Genomic DNA, 19,675 nt, shown 5'->3' with positions numbered 1-19,675 from the left:
AGCTGAAATAGCAGGGAATAGCATGTAATTAGAAATAAATAAATGGAGGGTCCTAATACTCTTCTATCAGTCATCAGCAGATCACATCTTGATCTCTCTGACTGACTTGTTTAACATGCTGAGTCACCTGAAAAGCCATCATCTGTGTAGGAAAAAACAGGGTCACTGACGGTCCTTGAAAATAGTCATTGGTGTCTCATGGCCCTAAATATCTCTGATCATCAATTTATTATTAACTTAACAAATTTTTTTTCATCATCTAATATTTAGAACCACTCTCTTTAGTGTAAGACACTGTGGCCTGTGCTCTGTCACCATAACATTGGGATTAGTTTCTATGGAGCAAAGAATCAATTACCTAGTGTATATATTATTGATGACAGCTGGTTGTAGTTGCTGTTCTCTGCAGGTTTACTCAGATGTTTGTGCAGTCTCTATTAATTTTTTCTGTCTCCGAAGCAGCTTTTAATAGTCTGACATTAATTTCCACCATGCGTCTGTAATTGAGGACTTGGGACACATACACATGATTAATCATGACAAGCAAGACATGCCCACTCCAACCATTCATTAGTACGCAAGTGCTGAAGTGCTCTTTAAATCACCTTAATTTAGCAATTAACCCAGCAAAAAATAAAAAATAAAAAGCACACATGTGCGTCACAGCGGACAGTCCGTTCAGCTCGACCTATGCCTGACAAAGGCAAATGAAGGCTTGTTCCAAGAGTAAAATGCAAATAGCACAGGGAGGATCTGAGGGGGCTCTTTGTGAGGCGGCAGGCAGCTCTGTCATCGGCAGCCATGTTTCATTTGTCCTTGGTTGTGTTTCCATATAAACTACGAGGGGGAAGTGTGCTGATTAGGATGCTGAGTGCGTGTGTCAGAGTGATTAGAGAGGAGGGGTAGCGGTTCAGCCCAGCAGTTAATTAGACCCTGGAGGACCATGGGGGGTGCAGGTGGAAGCCTGTCACACACACATTTACCTTTGTATGTGTGTCTTTAAACTGTAGCTGCAAACTCGCTTTGTTGTTGTTTGGGGTTAGGGTTGTTGTTTTTCCTCATTTGGGATTAAACGCTTATCAGTAAATTTTAGCTGAGCCTTCTAATTTTGTTGCAGTGTTTTTTGATAGATCTGATAAAAACGTTGTGTATTATCCATCCTGAATGGAGCCCACATAGTGCATGTTCTTTCACATGTGCAAACAACTCCTTTGGATACTATTCGTCTCCACAGTAGCTACGAGCCGCTCTGGTGCTGGGGTTAATGGCAGCACTTACACACATTTAGGAATGCTAAACTCCTTGCACTTCAAGGGCATTAGCTGAAGGGGTAAAGCCGGCTAAGTGATGCTAATGCTTCGTCATCATTCATGGTTCGGCTGCGCGCTAATGGACCTAGAGCTGCAATACGGACAATACAGACCCCACATGGAACCTGCTGTTGTTTTATTATCCCTGTCAGCAACTTAGATTTAGTCCGTCTGGACGCATGCTCTTAAGAGTATGCTGCGTGATAAATTCTCCAAGCTCAACTCCCACAATAAATGGAGGAAAATGTCTGAAGTGTGATGGAATGATGCAGTTTTATAGCCCATTTTAGATGGAAGTTGCTAAAGCTGCTAAATTTCAACCCTAGAGCGTTATTGTAAGGCATAAGAAGATTGTTTTATTTTTGTGAAATTCATCAAAATTTTTATTTTACATGGAGAAAATCAAGATTAATGAATTCACCATGTATGGTTCCTCAAGTCCTTAAGTGGTAAACATTAGACCATTAGAACATACGTACTGATTCAGACATACAACAATATACACATTATCACATTAGACAACGTTAGTCGACTTCTTCTTCGTAGTACCTAATGAATCAGTTATGCTCAGCATTCATGTTCTACACCTAGAAGACCACATTTGACAGTGGTTTGACCTGAAAATGTTTCCTTGATCTTCTCTGATTGGCTGAGTGAAAACCACATGCTTCTAAACTTCACTGAGAGGAACAGGCACACAATTTGAAATGTGTGCTGACCTTAACATATGTGGTTCCTTGCCCCATAAAGGGTTAAATACTGCACAACCAAGGTGGAAACTTCTGGGAAAACGCTGGAGAATGAGAGTATAAAAGCTGCAGTTCACCGAACAGCCATTTGAGGCTAACTCCAAAAGCAAGTCGCTGCACATCGGTCCCAGTTAAACTTTACACCAGCACTAATCATGTTTACTGCCTGGAACAACATATAAAGCATAAATATAAAAGCATTCATAAAAGGTAAGACAAGGTTGACTTTTTATGTATTTCAGGTGCGTAATTTACATCAAGACTAAAAGTTATGAATATTAAAGGGCGGTGCTGCTTGGAGTGACAGGTGGGTGTAGTCCCAAGTCGCTAGCTGCCTGCCTCACATCAGGAGTAAAGACGGCCTGACGGCCAGCACTAGTCACACTGAGCTTCAAAACTGCTCCTCTGAAATCCTCTAAGTCAGTGTGCAACAAATCAAGGTCAGCCGTGTTCAGGGATCTAACGATGAGGTGAAGCATCAACCAGTCAAAGGCTTTTGATGCCAGCTGCTTTTTTTGAAACTTATGTAAAGCAAAAATACACTACCCACTCCTTTATGTATCTAAACTGTTGTGTTTTGATACAAAACCATAGTACATTACATATAATATTTTTAAAAATACAATAATCCTTGTTTTCAGAAATACTGACATTGTTTGTTTGACTTACAATGCGCCTTCAGTTCTGTAGTACAATCTTATCTCACAGTGATCGGTCAGTGGCTTCATTCATCAAAAGGCCTTCATAAATTATTGATGCGCAGCTGATGGCCTCTCCACTCTGCTGTCACCAACTGGTCCTTCCATTAAAGACTGACCAGACAGGCTGTCCACCTCCCAGTTTTACCCAAATAAATGAAAACCCATTAAATCCCTGGGTACATGGAGGCAGATCACCAGCTCCAGCCTTCCCCTCGGCCTGTGTGCGGTGGGCTGTGTCTCTGCTTTTGCTCCAGCTGCAGCTGAAAGGCAGACGTTACAGTGTTCATCCATCACTGCTGTAAAGGTTACCATTTACATGGTAATTTCAGACTGGGAACGCATGCCAGTCACACGCACAATGCGAGCAATTAGTGAGCAGAAAGCTTGCTTTCCACTGATCTACATCCAGAAAGAGACATATACGGCGATGTGAATGTACACTTCCTCGTGTCTGTCTCTTTTTTCCATGCCCTCCCTTTTTGTAATTGCTTTAAACCAAATTTAATTTGAGGTAATCAGCAGAAAGATGAGCCCGGCCTGTCTCTCTGAGTGTCTACCCCTGTATGTTTTTCAGACTGTAGACGGACAGCTCTTTTACACGGTTACAATAAATGTTCTTCTACTCTAACATGTGAATTGTCTATAAATTGTTTTCTCTGATGCTCTGATGGACAGGTCTTTTTATTTTTTGTTATGAGGCAGACTACACAGAACCGACCCCGTTTTTTTCAACCACGTCTCAGTCGTAATCGCTTGACTACACCCTCACTGTGCATGTGTTTGTGTGCGATTTTTAGAGCTTTACCAATTCCACAGGCCTAAACAGACAAAGCTAATTACTTTTCCTGTGCTTCGGTGGTGGGAGGATGCTTTATGATCTGTCAGGCCCGCTTGCATCTCCTTTTGTGCAGTCACAGCTGCCACACATAGTATTATACACTCATGTAATTATCCACACATCTCATGCATGCACTCACCAGAAAGGCGCAAATTGCTTTCAAAGCAGCTCAAATGTCTCTGTGTTGAAACAGCAATTCAACTGGATGATTATTTTGGAGGATGTGGTGCTTTGGTTAGTTAGGCTGCATAAAATTGGTTTGCCAAAATAATAAAAGAAACAAGTGTAGGTGCAACACAATATAACCCAGTAGTATTAAACCGTTATTTTAAACTAATGCAGAAATACCACATTCATGAAGAAAGGATTTAGTGCAGGACTGAGCAAACTGTTGCAATTTAAAAGCAGATTTTGTAACAGTATTATCTCTTAGGATTTAAAGATCAAATTCAAAGAATTAAAGTGCGTGTCACACAACATGACCTGTACCTCTAGTCAACAGTAGTCTCATAGTGCCTCAACGAGTATGCATAAAGAAAATACGTATTTACATACATTTTCGCAAACTAACATTCATTCAAAACACTTCATTTGAAGCGTAACAGTGTCAAGAAGACGAGCATGACACTATTCACTACTGTACGGGGATCATGTTGTACTACGAATCGCTTTCATCAGCGTGTAGGAATGCTGAGAGGCTCCTCCCTGACACGTCTCCTGCTCCTGACCCTCACCCTGCAGGAGCACATGCACAGCACAGCGTGGCAGATCGCTATCGCTCCTGACCGGTTCCTCAGGCTTTTCTATTTCTGGCATCCTCGGACGGAGGTTCCTATTGTGTAGATGCGTTCAGCATCCTCCTTAATCCACCTGGTTTTCCTATGTGCTGAGTTCCAGCTGTTGGGCCGCATCAGAGATGGATTTAGCAGGGAAACACGTCACCTCGTGTACAGCTGTTTGCTGAAGAAAGAGAGGGGGAAGCATTTTTTCCAGTGCGTCGGTTATGATCAGAACGTGCTGTGTTATAGGTTTTACAGCAGTTATTGTTGCGTCTATCAGGTCGCTACCACCATCAAGAACAAATCTATCAGCCTCGCCCTCTCTTAAACCCAAACCTCACCTTCCTGCACAGTTGCCACTTCCAGCCTTTCCTTCCTCAGCATTGCCACTCCCACGCAGCAGAGGTGTAAAATCTCACACAAAGCCTTATGTCCCTCCTTCCTTTCCAGGCCGTGCCCTTATTTGTTTGTGCTGCAGTGAGGACGCAGTGTGGTGTTCGGTAGGATACTCTCTGAGCCAAGCGGCTAGGCCCAGATGATGGTGCGTGGCAGAAAGCCGAGAGAGGCACTGGACTGGAGAGAGTTGGCCTTCACTAGTAATGATGCAGCTGCTCTCTCTTTGTCTCTCTTCATGGCTCTGTTCATTTCTCGGTTCCTGTGTGCTTTTCCAACAAGAAGTGTAACCTGTTCTTTCTCCCGTTGTCTTAGCAAAATGGTTAAACACGTCTATTAGAGAAGCCCAGAGGCATAACAACATGCACGAGACTAACAGGAGGTAGAAAGTCCAGTTTGCATAAGACGGTGCTATATATTAGGTAAAGACACTCGTGTAGTATTTTTATTGTCATATAATAAATGAGATTGCACGACGGACATAAACAGTGGTCTCTGTTTCACACAAGATTCAGTTCAGGGGTTTCGTGCATTAATATTTAATAAGTTCATGACTAAAACATTGAGCATGTATAAAGAAAACATGCATGTGAACCATTTTTGCCAGACGTATACAGCTGCATATTTTCTTAAGTCTTGTTCAAACAGACACAAATTAATATGGAGTGTCTTTAAATGAAACCCGTATAGCAATAACCTTGTGACATCTCATTCTGCTCACAATAAAGACAGTTCAAGGTAAAGAAAGTCTAATAAACATGTGCAGTTGATGTTACAGTTAAATACCACAGTCTCGCCTGTTTGAACAGAGCAGTGTCAACATCAGGCCGCTGTCAGCGATCAGTGTCATTCATCGTGGATCAAAAGAAACAAATAAAACACAGAAATGAGATTCCAACGCTCTCAACTAACTGGTGACTCCTGCCGTGAAGCTTAAACCACTAAAGTCCCTCTCATATTAATTCAGCCCTCCTTAACCTGAACAGGTTTAATTTTAACAACGCCCTCTGCTGGATTTCAGTTGAATATTTACTTGTCGTTTATGTATTCATTAATATCATGGTATTGACTGTTCATGTATTACCTGTGTTTTCCCTCCATTGATAGTTTAATTGGTTCCTCCTTGTGTGTTCCTCCCTCAGTAGTCTCACCTGTGTCTCATTAGGCTTTGTGTGTATATACATTCCTGTCTTTCCCTTTATCAGTTCTTCTGCTGAGTTCCCTGCTTGTTCACGTTCCCTCATGGTTCCTGGCTTCCTGAGTTGTGTCTATCTGCTGTGTATGTTTTAGACTACCGTGCCTCACACTGCAGCGCTTGTAGTTACCTCGTTCTTAAGTGCACTGCTAAACTAAACAAACTAAAAATTATTTCATCCAGGCCCTAATTTCTGTGTTTGCGTGCTGCATTTGGGTCCTACCTTCTTGCTACTACACATCATAACAATAATTTGCCACTGCTTGTCCTCCAGAGGGTTCATGGAGAGTTCAGGGAAGGACTGGACATCAAGCTGATGAAAATAGACGTCTAAATTTCAACCTAATCCCATCGTCTTAAGATAACTACAAAAAACTGATGCATGTTACATGAGAGATCCAAGGCCTTGTCTGCAGTATACATCTACTGCTCACATTATTGACTACACATCCTGTTTTTACAAATACCGCCTGTTGCAGGAAATGATGTATGCGTTTTGCGCACGTTTAGTGGTCACACTTCACATGTGACCAGTGGAAATTCTCGACACCGTCAGGCTTCGTTTCATTTGCACAAATTAATCTAAAGAAATAGTCCCAAAGAGAACGGAGTCATCCGTGCGTCCATCCTGCCAGACACCCGCTGCCAGTGGTTTCTCTCATTAAATCCATTGTACACAGAGCTCATAGTTCATGCTGTAATGATGTTAACATGGTGTATTCGGTTAGTCATCTGTTTCATCCTATTAATTCCAAAGTCTCTTTCTTCTGTCCCTTCAATGAGATTAACAAATTAACTTTACTGATCATGAGCCGGATATTTGACTTATTAAACGGTAGTCATGTGAAATGAGAAATGAAAAACGCTCCCCTTCTGATGAGTGGTGGTTCTGCTTCTCTTTCTCATAAAAAGAAAGGCTCAATGTTACTTTTCAGTATTAACCACTTTGTCTTGGATTTTGTTTATGGCTTTGGACCTCAGGTCTTTGAGATGACGGGACTTCATTTCAGTCTGTGAGGCTAGCTGATTCTATCTGACAGGATGTCAAGAGTCTGCACGTCAAACACACGTGAAGGCGAGCTGCCACCATTCACTGCTGCTGAGAGAAGCACTTTTTTTAGTCTTAGAAGGTGTTGTAATTTATAGTCCATGGCAGAGTCAATTTAGAAACACCAATTAACTCAATAAGCATGTCTTTGGAGGAAGCCCGAGTACCTGGAGAAAACCCACGCAGACACTGGGAGAGCATACAACTCCACCCAGAAAGGGCCCAGTGGGCATCAGCATTACACACCACTGTGCCGCCCAAAATTGCATCATATTACCCTTATCTTCTCAGTTATCTATCTTATTAGTTTGTTGTATCCCTTATATAACATCTATAGGATTCATTTCGCCTCCTCTGTGCGGTCTCTCTCTGTAAACTCTCTGGGTTAGAAAAGCCTTGTGCATGAATTATTGATGTTTAGGGACTGGAGCTGCTGTGCTGGAGGTTTTTTTCTGCTCCATTACTGCTCTCCCACTGGGCCAGGACATTTACCTGCAAGTTGAGCTCCACTTCACTCTGCTGGTGCAGAGTTAACTGTCGCTATTTCACTGACCCCCCAGCTCCTGGTGTCGGGTCAGGCTCTCTGATTGTAGAGCTGGTCTGAATAATACAGCCTTTAAAAATCAGTGTCATCAGAATCAGTGCAGTTAACGTTCCAAGTGACACTGTCATCTCCTCAATTGCAGGTTTCTGAGCAGGAGGGAACCAGCCAACCACTACTATGATAACAGTTAGACTGTAGGACCACCTCTACCAGCTCCAGGACAAGCGATACAGTTAACCCCAAACTCTTAACCTCCTGAGACCCCACGTCCTCATATGGACATTAAGTTTCAGGTTTTATTGCAGCTTAATCTGCTTCATTTAAACCTGATGTTCCCATTAGTGGATGCTTTAGTCTGCCATCTAGTGGTAGCAAAGGGTCAACAGGGTTGGTGTAAAAATATAATAGTGTACATTTCATCTGATTCATTCAACAGACGAGATACAAATTGTTGGTCAGGTATTAATATACAGAGTTTTATATTTTGTCACACATTGGTGACTTTATTATAATATAAATAATGAAATAATCCCAGTGTCCACATATGAAGACATCATTTTTTTTTTTTTTTTTCAAAAGCTACTACTTCCAGTTCAAAGCTGATACTTAGTTTTTATACGTCTTAGGTCCTACTAATCCCAAATACCGTGGAGGAATTAAAAATGCATACCAAACAAAAACTCGGATCTCAAGAGGTTAAAAGTGACTAAAATATTGTCCAACTGCGTACAGTTTATGACGGCAGCAACCTCAGCAAGGTAGCACAAACATATATGTCTCTTTTTCCTCCGCATCTCCGTTCACACCCACTGTTTCCCTCTTTCCCTTGTGCTCTACCAGATCACTTTACTTTGACATCATTTTGTCTCCCAGCTGTCGATTTTCTCTGGTCACTCCTGTGATTGAACCTCATGTTGAGCTGCCTCCATAATCTACTACACACACACACAGTCCATCCGCTCTCTCTCTCTCGGAGTAGCTCTGCTGACTCAACGGGCTGACCCATCTAAGCCAGCCCTGACCTTTCAGAGCTTTGTAGATGAGGAGCAAAAGGTCATTGCTGATCAGAGGAGGAGCTGTTATTATCTCTGTGAAGGTCATGCATAGAGCCTGAGGACATGTCGGTGCAGTCATGAGTTGACACTGCATATAGCCTTGACTTCTCCGCCTAGTATTATGTGTATTTGTTGTTGTAGCTATGCAAGCTGAAAGGACACCGAGCTAAATATGAGTGCCAAAAAATCAGTCAGAGCATTTAGTATTTACCCTGAAGGGCCTTACTCAAGGCATCTTTCCTGTATGTGCTCATTGCTGCCAAAAAGAAGGGAATGGGGGGTGAAATGTTGTTGCTTGCCTTTGTGTCTGCAGGGCTAGGGTTAGTGGGTGGGGGCTCCCATGGTGCTTCTCAGAACTGGGTCAGAGGGATTAATTTCCTGGCCTGGCCAATTGCAGCTAATGGCAGATTAACAGGGAAAGTTCACTTCACTGGAACGGCTCCTCCACTCACGGCCTCCACAGCCAGGAGTAGGAAAGAAGTGGCGTGCTGCTGTTCACACTCCGGGGGCTCGAAGTGATACTCCACTGTACAGTGTGTATATGTGTATGTGTATGCTTTTTAACCATCTCCCTGCTGACTGTGTGAGACCGGAGGGCACTGAGTTAAAGCAGCAGCTGTGGTCACAAGAGCAAACTCTAATGACTCTTCAAATGCTGTGTGTAGTAGTATGTCTGTGTTTGTTATCTAACGTGGAACAGACTAAGGAAAATGTTTTCAGGATAAGGGCCAACTAGATTATTTGGAAATTCCTACATCTGATAAAAAGCAGAGCATCTTCACTTCCTTGAGCTTTTGGCCGAGAACCCTCCGATTGTGCACCTTTGTAAATGGATGATCTTTGTAAACAGGTGACATACACCAATCAGTTATAACATTATTGCCACTCATCAGAAAATGGACATGGATCTTCTGGGGGTGTCGTGTGATACTTGATCAGTTTCAAATCTAGTGAATTTGGAGGCCAGGTCAACACCTTGCGCTGTTCTTCATGTTTTTTTGAGCTTTTCCTAAAGCATTTTTTTGTGTCTGTGTGTCTGTATCAGGCTGCTGGGGATGGCTGCTGCCATCAACGAGTGTCATTGTTATGGGTTGGGGGTGTCTGGTCTGGTCTAGGTGGGTGGCACATGTCTAAATAACATCGACACAAGTGCCAAGTTCAAAAGTTTCCCAGCAGAACAGTGAATTGTCACAAGATGGTTGAAGTTATTTACTTCTCCTGCCACTGATTTTAATGTTGTGGCTGATCAGTATAGTCAATAGTGCCATCAAGTCAAAGCTTTTTCCTTGTTTTTGTAGCATAACTCAGAAACAAATATTTGTTTCGTTGCACTTTATTCAGCAAAATCAGTCCCTATCTGCGCCAGATGACTTAAATCAGTCAGTAATGGTCATTCATTTACCCGTTCCAACTTCTCTTCTTCTAGCTGTAACAGAAAAACTGTTTCTCTAACCTTACGGTCCAGCCTCTCCTCTCAGTTATGTTTGGGTGTTTGCCGATACCAGTGGCCTTTTGAGTTTCTGGAAGTAATTGTAATTAGATTTCATACAGTGTCAAGAGGCCAACATTCCTGCAAATATCAGAACTCCTTTAAATTGTGTTCAAGGACTTTGTGAAGAGGATCTTCTCTGTTTGCTATAGCTGCAGGACAGGGCTATGTACAGAACATACCATGTAGGCTGCGTCTTTTTATTTGCCTTTGTCGTACAGTTCCCATGACGCACAGGAGAAAGCCCAGAAAGTGTGGGGAAATCTTGAATCCTGGTGGGAGTTGCCACTTTTGCAGAGCTGCATTGTTTCTTCAGGCGAAGGGATGTTATCAGGCTCAAGAGGATATTATGTCTGTAAACGCTGCTGAGACTGACCATTATGTCGCTCTCTCTCTCTTCTTCTCTTAAATCTGAATTGTCTCTGTTCTCCTTTTTCAGGTATTGGCAAGAATGTCATCTGTGACAGGACCGCCACGCCTCTGGATGCCTTTCGAATGATGTCAGCCGCCCAGTATTACCCAAAGTTGTTGAGCATTATGGGAAATGTGCTGCGTTTCTTGCCAGCATTTGTCCGGATGAAGGAGCTGTTGGAGGAAGGGTACATTGGAGAACTTCTGGTCTGTGAGGCCCAGGTATGACAAAAAAACAATTGCTTATTGTTAAAAGGGAGATACTCATTTGGTTTAGTACATAACTCCAGATATTACATCGTCTACTCCTTGTCTTCAAGGTCCACAGTGGTAGCCTCCTGGGGAAGAAGTATAACTGGAGCTGTGATGATCTGATGGGAGGTGGAGGCCTTCATTCAGTTGGCAGCTACATCATCGACCTGCTTACGTTTCTGACGGGCCAACGCGCGGCGAAGGTCCACGGCTTCCTCAAAACCTTCGTCAAACAGACAGACCACATCCGGGGCATCCGTCAGATCACCAGCGACGACTTCTGCACCTTCCAGATGGTCCTGGAGGGGGGCGCCTGCTGCACCGTTACGCTCAACTTTAATGTCCCCGGAGAATTTCGGCAGGAGGTGATAGTCGTCGGAACGGTTGGGAGGTTGACGGTCACAGGGACGGACCTGTACGGGCAAAAGAATAACGGTGGAGGGGTGAGCGGTGGCGGCCCTGAACTCCTGCTCAAGGACGCCACACCTCTTGAGAAGGCCTCGTTGCCGGAGAAAGCCTTCAGTGACATTCCATCACCTTACCTCATAGGGACAATCCGCATGATCCAGGCGGTGCGGGAGGCATTTCAGGACCAGGACGACCGTCGGACGTGGGACGGGAGGCCCCTGACGATGGCCGCCACTTTCGAGGACTGCCTATACGCTCTTTGCGTGGTGGATACAATCAAGAAGTCCAACCAGTGTGGAGAGTGGCAGAACATTGTAGTCATGACCGAGGAACCGGAGATCAGCCCGGCCTACTTGATCAGCGAGGCCATGCGTAGAAGTAGGATGTCACTCTACTGTTAGCGTCCGCCTGCTTCACCACGAACACTGAAGGAACTGCATTTATTTAAATTCATCAGCGGTTTCTGTATCGTTGCTGTTACAGAGGGTTTACACCAGGGTGTTAGGGTCTCTGCATCCTCAAAAGTAGAGGAAAATCAATGGGATTAATAATCAACATTTATTTATAAGGAAGCTTTTTCATTTGTTAAATTTTTTTTGACTGCGAACTTGAGACCTTATGGTGAGACACGTTTGCAAATCCGACTGATTCATGCAACATTATGATGTACAGCGGAGGCATATCAGGGAGTGAAACCAGTTGCTGGTTAGTCGGTTGATCAATATGATCCTTTGGCCGCAGGGCTTTGCTTGTAATATTTCCGTTTTACACACAGATACTTTCCTAACCCCCTCCCCCCCATAGCTCGCTGCTTGATCAACTCTGCTTCTCTTCTCTATGACTGGGTCTGGAAAGACAACACACCTCACACTGTGGGTCCGAACAAGGACAGCCAAGGAAGAACGATAGTCTTTTCAAATTGTGCCGCTCAGTTGTTGCCGTAATCTGAAGTACTTACTGGTTCTACCAAGTGAATGTTTTAAAACAAATACAGTCTTCTTCTGTGCTTCTTCTGTGTGTGTGAAACAAGATATAAAAAAAAGATTTTAAAAAAATCAATCATTTGGCTGGTGGGGTTTTCAGAGGGATTCAACCTCTGGTTAATGTATGCAATATGAACAGACTGCAGCAGAAAGCATTTCTTTCAGCTTGAGATAAAGGGTTGGAATACACTATGGCACAGGTGTATAACTAACGGCACGTGGACCAAGAGTGGCCTGGCAGAGGGTCTAATCTAATCAACAGAATGAATTTGCGAAGTGCGCAAATTACATAGACCAATTTTTTGATAAAAATAACTGGTATTCCTAATTTGTCCAGTGTTTTAATAAAAGAAGTGGGTAAAACACAACACTGAGACCCAAGACTAAACAGCAGACAGCAATGAGTCCAAATTGCACTTATTTTTTTAATGTAACCATTCTCCTATTTACTACTTCTTCCCACTAAAAAATGGAAAAAGTCTGGAGTATCACTAATTATGGGTTATTATGCTGTTATGATACTGATCCAGCCCACTTGAGATCAAACTGGGCTGTATGTGATCCCCAAATTAAAATGACTTTGACACATCTGCACTATGGTATGCCTTTAAGTGGTCCCAGTAGGCTGTACATCAGCTTGTTAGTCCTATATGAGTAGATGTTCTTGGCCATGAGGTACTGTGACCCTTGGCATGGCGTACATATCTGTACTGAGCCTTAAGCTAAAGCTATGTGGAGGTTTCATCCTCATATTGCGATGCAATGGTCATCCTTGCTGCAAGCTCATGTTTAATATACCCAGATATACAGTTAACACTGGAAAGCTAAAGCATTTTATAATGCAGTGCTATGAGGTGTTATTCTGTATTTAATTAACAGCGCCATTAGAAGACCAAAACCGACAGACCTAATCTGCTTATCAGTATCTCAGTGACTACCGTTTCACTTATTAAAAGAGCAGCAATAAATATTTTTTAGTAAGCCAAATATGTGTCAACAAACCGTTCCCTTTCGCATCGTCCAGCTCACATGTTGCTGGTCTCATTAATAATAATAATAACAATCTTTATTTTTACAGCACTTTTCAAATCACAAAGTGCTTGCAACTGAAGAGAAAACCAGTAAAGGCTCTCCAATAAAAGTATTTTTTGTTTTAAGTAGCGATTTAATCACAGCTGACCTGATTTCCTAAAGCAGATCATTCCACAGTTGAACGCCCTGTCACCTTGACTTTTCAGCCAGGCGCCTGGAACTGACCTCTGCCGAGGATCTAAGGGTGTAGTGTGCATGCCGGCCTGTGTGGTGCTAAAAGGTCAGCGATGTATCCCAGGTCCATGGCCATGAAGGGCTTTAAAAGTTATTAATGAGGTCTGAAGAGTGGGTGGAGATCTGCTGAAAACAGAGTGATAAGATGCCTTTTCCTAGTTCTGGTTAAAAAGCCTGGCAGGTGAACCAACAAAACATCTTCTATGGTGAAAAAGCTCTGATGAACTTCATGCCTCCTGCCCAGGGCCAAACAGCAGCCAGATGACAAACATAGTGATGCATTTAGCAGCTGAAAAGACCGTTAGTAAATAAAGGAATTAACATTTGCTATGTGGCCAGAAATATGTCTGCTGGACGAGTAACTTTCCAACTTTTATGCAAAAACATGTTGCAAATATTTGTCATAGATATTCTCAGCCATCGACTGACACACCATACTACAGAGTGCCGCCACGTGTATTCTTAAAGGTATCAGCTGCAGACCTGCAAACAGTATATCTATAAAGAGAACCAGTGAAGATGAACTGAAGATTAAAATCAGTCATCACAGGCCAAGGAACAAACATTCACCTACAAGCCAAAAGATTGACTTTTTTCTGTTAATTTTTTAATGCATCTCTATCCTTCTGTGTGGTTTCAAGTTGTTAAGCTGAGCTGAATCTATTTAACGACTACTGAAAAATGTACATATGATAATATTACAAAACAACAATGTTCGTCTACAGAAATAAACAAGTACTGTATGTATTTTATTTGTTAAAAAAAACAACAACAAGGAACAGGAACATGTTTTCGAGGAGTGTTAAGGTATTTATTCTATGTTCTTTGCCGTTAAAGTTTTGTGGACTGACCTGAGGTTGTGTTTGGGAGATTGACAGCAGACTGAGGCCTTTGGAGCGTTCAGCTTCTTAGTTCCCCACTTATCCAGTACTGACCAAAATAATCGTAATTCAGAAAAGCTTTATGTTTGCTCTTAAGATGCGAATTTGACTAACTCCTGTATACTCCTCTATCTGTCTGCCCCCTTTTACTGTTCATTTGTGTCACGCCAACCCCTGCTGTGATCAGAACTATTTAGCACTGGCAAATTGTAGGAAAACAGAAAATCAATGTCCGCTAAAATAAAACCTCTGGTCCAACACTGATAAGCTATCTCTCTCTTTTAGATAACTCTAGTTAAATCATTGCCCTTTGTGAGCCAAACGCCTTATCTCATCTGCATATAGACTTTCCCCCTTTCTCTTAGATAAGAGATCTCCAAATATAAACCTGTAAAGGAAAATGCAGTCAGGACTTTATCTTCTGTGTTTAGGTGTGCATTGGATTTTGGAAGAGAAAAAAAACTTGAATCTCGGCCTGTCTTTAAGGCGCTGAGCAGACACTGGATAAGACAAAGGAAAGAAACCGAAGGCTCCTGGAGTTTTCCCCCTTTCCCTCATCGGCCACTTTATTACCACCTGATTTACAGCTTTGTGCTGGAGTGGCCTTGGCGCTGTATTTGTCCCCACTGAGCGCAGTTTGGAGGTGAACGAGTTCCCTTTTAGAGCATAACATCATGACCCGCTCCCTAATAGGACTAATGTGTGGTCCCTAATGTGTAGGTCTCCCTTGTGCTTCCAAAACAGTTGTGACTTATCAGAGAATGGACATGGGTCTTCTGAGGGTGTCCTGTGTGGATCATCCCACAGATACTTGTTCAGTGAATTTGGAGGCCAGGTCAACATCTTGTGCTGTTCTTCATGTTTCTGAGTTGTTAACATGCACATGAATGTCATGTCTTAAAGTTTACCAGCACAAGAAGGTCAATGTTCTTTACTTCTCCTGTCAGTGGTTTTAATGTAATGGCTGATTGGTGTACACGGTGAGAGACCAGATATTGCATCTACCACACATTAACAGCAGCAGGTGACTTTTACTCCCTTAAACTACTTTTTGTTTTTTCTTTTACTTTAAAACAAGTGCTAAACTTATTGGTAACACTTCATTTGCAGGTCTGCTGAGTCCTGATTCCTTCCCATAAACTTATCTTGACTGTGACATTTGGCGCTAATGGCAGCTAAAGTGCAGGCCCTTGTCTTAAAGTGTTGTTTTTGTCGGTCCACTCATTTAAGAACTGACGCAGAAGAATAACATAAAAAAAGGAAGAACAAAAAAAAAGGCGATAAAACATTCCACAATGATTAGGCAGTTGCACAAACTGTAAACAGGAACAACAGTGGCTCGACGGTCAAGATGATAGTGTCACTGAGCCCAGTTCAAAATAATAGATTCAGCAGATATCTATATATAATATAGACACAGTTTCAGTTACTAACATCTGGCTGTATTTTTCCACGTTTAGTCTACCTTAGAAGGTGGAATTAATTGGAGGTGCACCAAATGCTGAAGTCAGGAAACTGGATCTATAAAATTACGTCTTACCCAGTGACTGAATTTGGAAATTTTACATAAATATAAATGTGGCCACAGCACAAGTCCCTGCTGCACCAGTGCTTCCATCAAGTTCCATAGAGAAGGTTATTTAGAAAGCACTTAATTTGATTTTTTCTCCAGAGATATTGTCACTTTTATTGCTGATTAAACTGCAGACATTCATCCACCTCCAAGGATACTGAAGTGAAACTCACATTTAAATGTTTAAAGCTCCTGCATTTAGGCTCAGATTGTTTCTTTGCCCTGGACTGAGCAGGTTTTAGTGTCTGTGTCTAAGGATCCAAACACAATAGACCCAGTGTGATAAAATAAGCCTGGATATTTAGTGACCCAGGGTGAGAAAAACCCCATAGTAACTCATAAAATTGGCTTAACCAGACCAATGTGAGTTCTTTCAAGTATTTAAAAAGTTGGATTTGATCTAACTCTGTGTTGCCGTGCTAGCTGGAAGTCCACGGAGACGCAATCACACAGCTCAGCGGGCTCGTCCCCCATCCTCCACCTCTGTGGTGCAAATGTATCGTTAGCGTCTGCAAACACAAGGCTCTTCATCTCAGCCGGTGCAGATGTTTGGCAATATGCTTAATGGAGAAAAGAGGTCTTTTCATGAGGCTCGCCTCATCTGTGAAGACATCTCAATAGTGGCGATGTGGGTGGAGGGGACAGAGTTCTCACATCCCAACCCTTTGCTGCTTATAATGTGTGGATCTCTGTGTGACATCTGCATCTGAAACACATGAGGCGATATCTGGTTTCTGGAACATTTAATATTTAATGACAGGAATTTTAATAAGCTGTTACAGTTAGACTTTTTTTGTTTTTATTTAGTCAGAAAAGTGCAGCATGATGTGCTCCAGTTCCACCTCTCTGCCCCCTGCCCGCCTTGTTTCCCTATAGTGTAACTACAAATTGCTCGTCTTTGCCTCGCCAGCATTCACCAACTGCTCAGGAAAGGCCTTCGTTCACCGTGGCAGAGGGAGGAGGTCAGGGCAGCGGGGAAAATAGTTCATTTTGGAGATGAGGGCGCTTCTTCTACCCTCGGAGACCGTTACTTAGCAACCGGATGCCACGTTGCCATGCTCGGCCTTGGATTTTTTTTTTCTCCCTCTCTCTCACTCACACACACAGTAGCACACCACCCTCAATCCTCTGTAGGTCTCCCTCTTTTCTCTAAGGATGAACTCCCCATGGGGGCGTTTTAAAATCAGTATTCAGAAAGATTTTTATTTGCTTTTCATTTACGCATTTTTCCACTGGGTGACTCTAGAGTTCAGTTTTTCTTTTTCCTTTCTATCGTGAGTCAGGTACAAGCCTGGAGTACAAGCTCACTGGTGCTTCCATAGACCTCCTCCCCTCCTCCGAAATGATTTCCTCTCCCCTTCCTTCTCCTGCCTTCACATTCTTTAAGGAGTAACCGAGACAACACTGTTTAATAGAAAGCAGTAGGAGACAGATACAGGTGGTGACTGCCTTTCCCTTTCCTTGTCTGGTTGATGAACGCTGACTCTCGCCTGCTCCACGTGTTCAAATAGAAAAACAGATATCCTGATATTCTGATGCTGTATTGTGACTATATCCAATATTTATTGTCATGTATGTATATCGTGGATGCATGGACCTCTGTACATACTGTACCTTCCGCTCCCATATTTATGGGTCTTACTCTAGAGAATGTACTTACTGTAGGAATAATTTATATTTTCTATCCGTTAAGGATGAAACACAGTTTTTAGGAGGTCAGCTGGTGTCATGGAAATGAACCCCCCCTTTCTCCCTTGAGTTCTTGCGTGCTGTAAATTATGATGGTGCACTCCAGTTAATTGCCCCCGCCCCCAGGTTTTGTTTACCCTCTTATCTGTTTGTCAGTGTCTGCACCCAGTGCTCGGCATTGACCGACCGTGTGTGGATAAGTGTATGAGAGCGTGTGTGTGTCTCTGCAACATGGTTTATGGCTTCAGCACTTGTCTAATGCTGCAGTTTCTATGGAATAAAAACAAACATGTACATCTACACTGACTCCAGTTTATTTATTTATTTTCCACGTCATCGTAAATGTATGCAATGCAATCTGATTGTGAAACGTTGAAGACTTTCTGTAATATTAAATAAGTTCAAGTGTGTGAGACTGTAGTGACCTATTTTAAGTGTGCGCTGACCCCTGCTGGCTGCTGTAGATGATGCATTATTATGACGATATTTCATACTGATGCATGGAGAAGGCAAAATAGCTGATGGTTGTTGTTTTTTTTGTTTTTTGTTTGTGCCAAAAAATTCAATATAAAGCAGCCAGCGTATCAGTTTAAATAAATAATCATATAACCTGTCATCAAGGACTTAAATGTGATCATAAATCTGTCAGTTTCCCTTTACTTCGTTATGTACGGTAGAGCTAGTCTCTTTAGTGCGTCCTTATCCAATCCACTCGTGATGTATTTCAAGTAATTAAGTAATATTTTTCAGGGCTTAAGCCTCCCCTGTCCTTAAAGCCTAGTGACGCACCTGCTCCAAGTTACAAGAAGAAAACTGTAGCATGGCCTGACCCAGAGTTTGGAGTTTAGAGTTAGGTTTGGCCCAGTTTTAGTTTGGTGTTCCTTATAAAGTGCTTGTGGAGTTATTTGTATATTCTCTACTTTGCCCCTTTCCTAAAGCACCATCTGAACCTCTGATAACCTGCTTATACAAAAGAGCACAACAACAGTTAAATATAATTACTGACATTAAACGCTATTGGGGGTGTTTGCTTTTTTGTGCTACTGCAGCACTTCTAGGAGCCAAAAAGGAGAAATGGAACCAAGATTCATTCAGCAGAAGATGATCAAATAAAGCCTAACTGAGGACATAGTACGTCCAGAAAGATGGAGTCATCCAGAACTTGGAGGAATTGACTAAAGACAAAGACAAATGTTCAGACCTGAAGAACCCACGGTTTGTGAGGCAGAAAGTGAAAGCTGCCATGCTTCAGATGCTGCAGGAAGGTAAGATTGGTGATGGAGAACAACAGCACCTGAGTCGTGGTGGCTGAGAGGTTAAGGCGTTAGACTCGAAATCCAATGGGGTTTCCCCGCACAGGTTCGAATCTTGTTCATGACGGATGTTTATGATCCTCGGAAGGTGGATCACTATAGTGTCTTGTGAGCAACACAGTGAACAGTCAAATTTAATTACTGACATTAGACACTATTGGGGGAGTTTCTTTTATCTGTGCTACTGGACAACAAAAAAGCGAATAAAGCAAATGCAGTAGGTATGACAGTGTTTCTAAAGCCTGAATCCCCAGAGCAAGAACTAGTAGTAATGAAAGGTCAAACAGATTCACTATCACTGGTATGAGCAATGTTACATTGCTTTGTTTATGCACAATGATGCCACTTATCATAAAACAATAAAACAATATGAAAAATGCCAAAGTTCAAACTTACCAGTGGACAGTACTCTGAGATTTTTTTTTTGTCATCCAGTCGGGTAATTATTACATCCTTTAAACCAGAGAGTTGAAAGACACATTCATAGGCTTCAGTTTGTAGTGGGTGTTTCATATTCTTCGTAATGTCGGGAGGAAAATTAAAAAGCTCAAGAGGCCCATGAAAATGCTGTTAACTGTATCATGAGATCATGAGACTGTGTCTGTTCTGCAGAGAACTCCTCCGACAGGCTCCATCTTCCTGCATATTCACACATATATGCTGCTGGATGAAGCCGTGTTTATTGTATCCAACCTCAGTTTGTGGAAGTGAATAGACCCGACCCTGTGAGTGTGCTAGTGGTCCCTTTCATCATGGCCATGAAATCACAAATGTCTCGTCTCTTGTCATTTTATTCAC

At 42.4% G+C, this 19,675-nt stretch overlaps 1 protein-coding gene and 1 non-coding gene across 2 annotated transcripts in view; both read left to right on the top strand.

Annotated features, from left to right (window-relative positions):
- gfod1 (glucose-fructose oxidoreductase domain containing 1) overlaps positions 1 to 17,864 on the top strand; it is a 34,031-nt gene extending 16,167 nt beyond the window's left edge. Inside the window, exons 2-3 of the mRNA XM_047568100.1 lie at positions 10,541 to 10,734; positions 10,833 to 17,864. Of these exons, the coding sequence (XP_047424056.1) occupies positions 10,541 to 10,734; positions 10,833 to 11,573 (935 nt within the window). The 3' untranslated portion in view covers positions 11,574 to 17,864. The remainder of the gene's footprint in view (positions 1 to 10,540; positions 10,735 to 10,832) is intronic.
- A 998-nt stretch (positions 17,865 to 18,862) lies between these two features.
- On the top strand, positions 18,863 to 18,944 carry trnas-cga. The gene has a single exon. It is a non-coding gene; the product is annotated as a tRNA-Ser (tRNA).
- Positions 18,945 to 19,675: the final 731 nt, after the last annotated feature.

This window comes from Mugil cephalus, chromosome 18 (genome assembly GCF_022458985.1).
Source record: "Mugil cephalus isolate CIBA_MC_2020 chromosome 18, CIBA_Mcephalus_1.1, whole genome shotgun sequence".
NCBI classification, from domain to species: Eukaryota; Metazoa; Chordata; class Actinopteri; order Mugiliformes; family Mugilidae; genus Mugil; species Mugil cephalus.
Note: the sequence above shows the minus strand (reverse complement) of the source record. Positions and strands in the feature narration are given on the sequence as shown.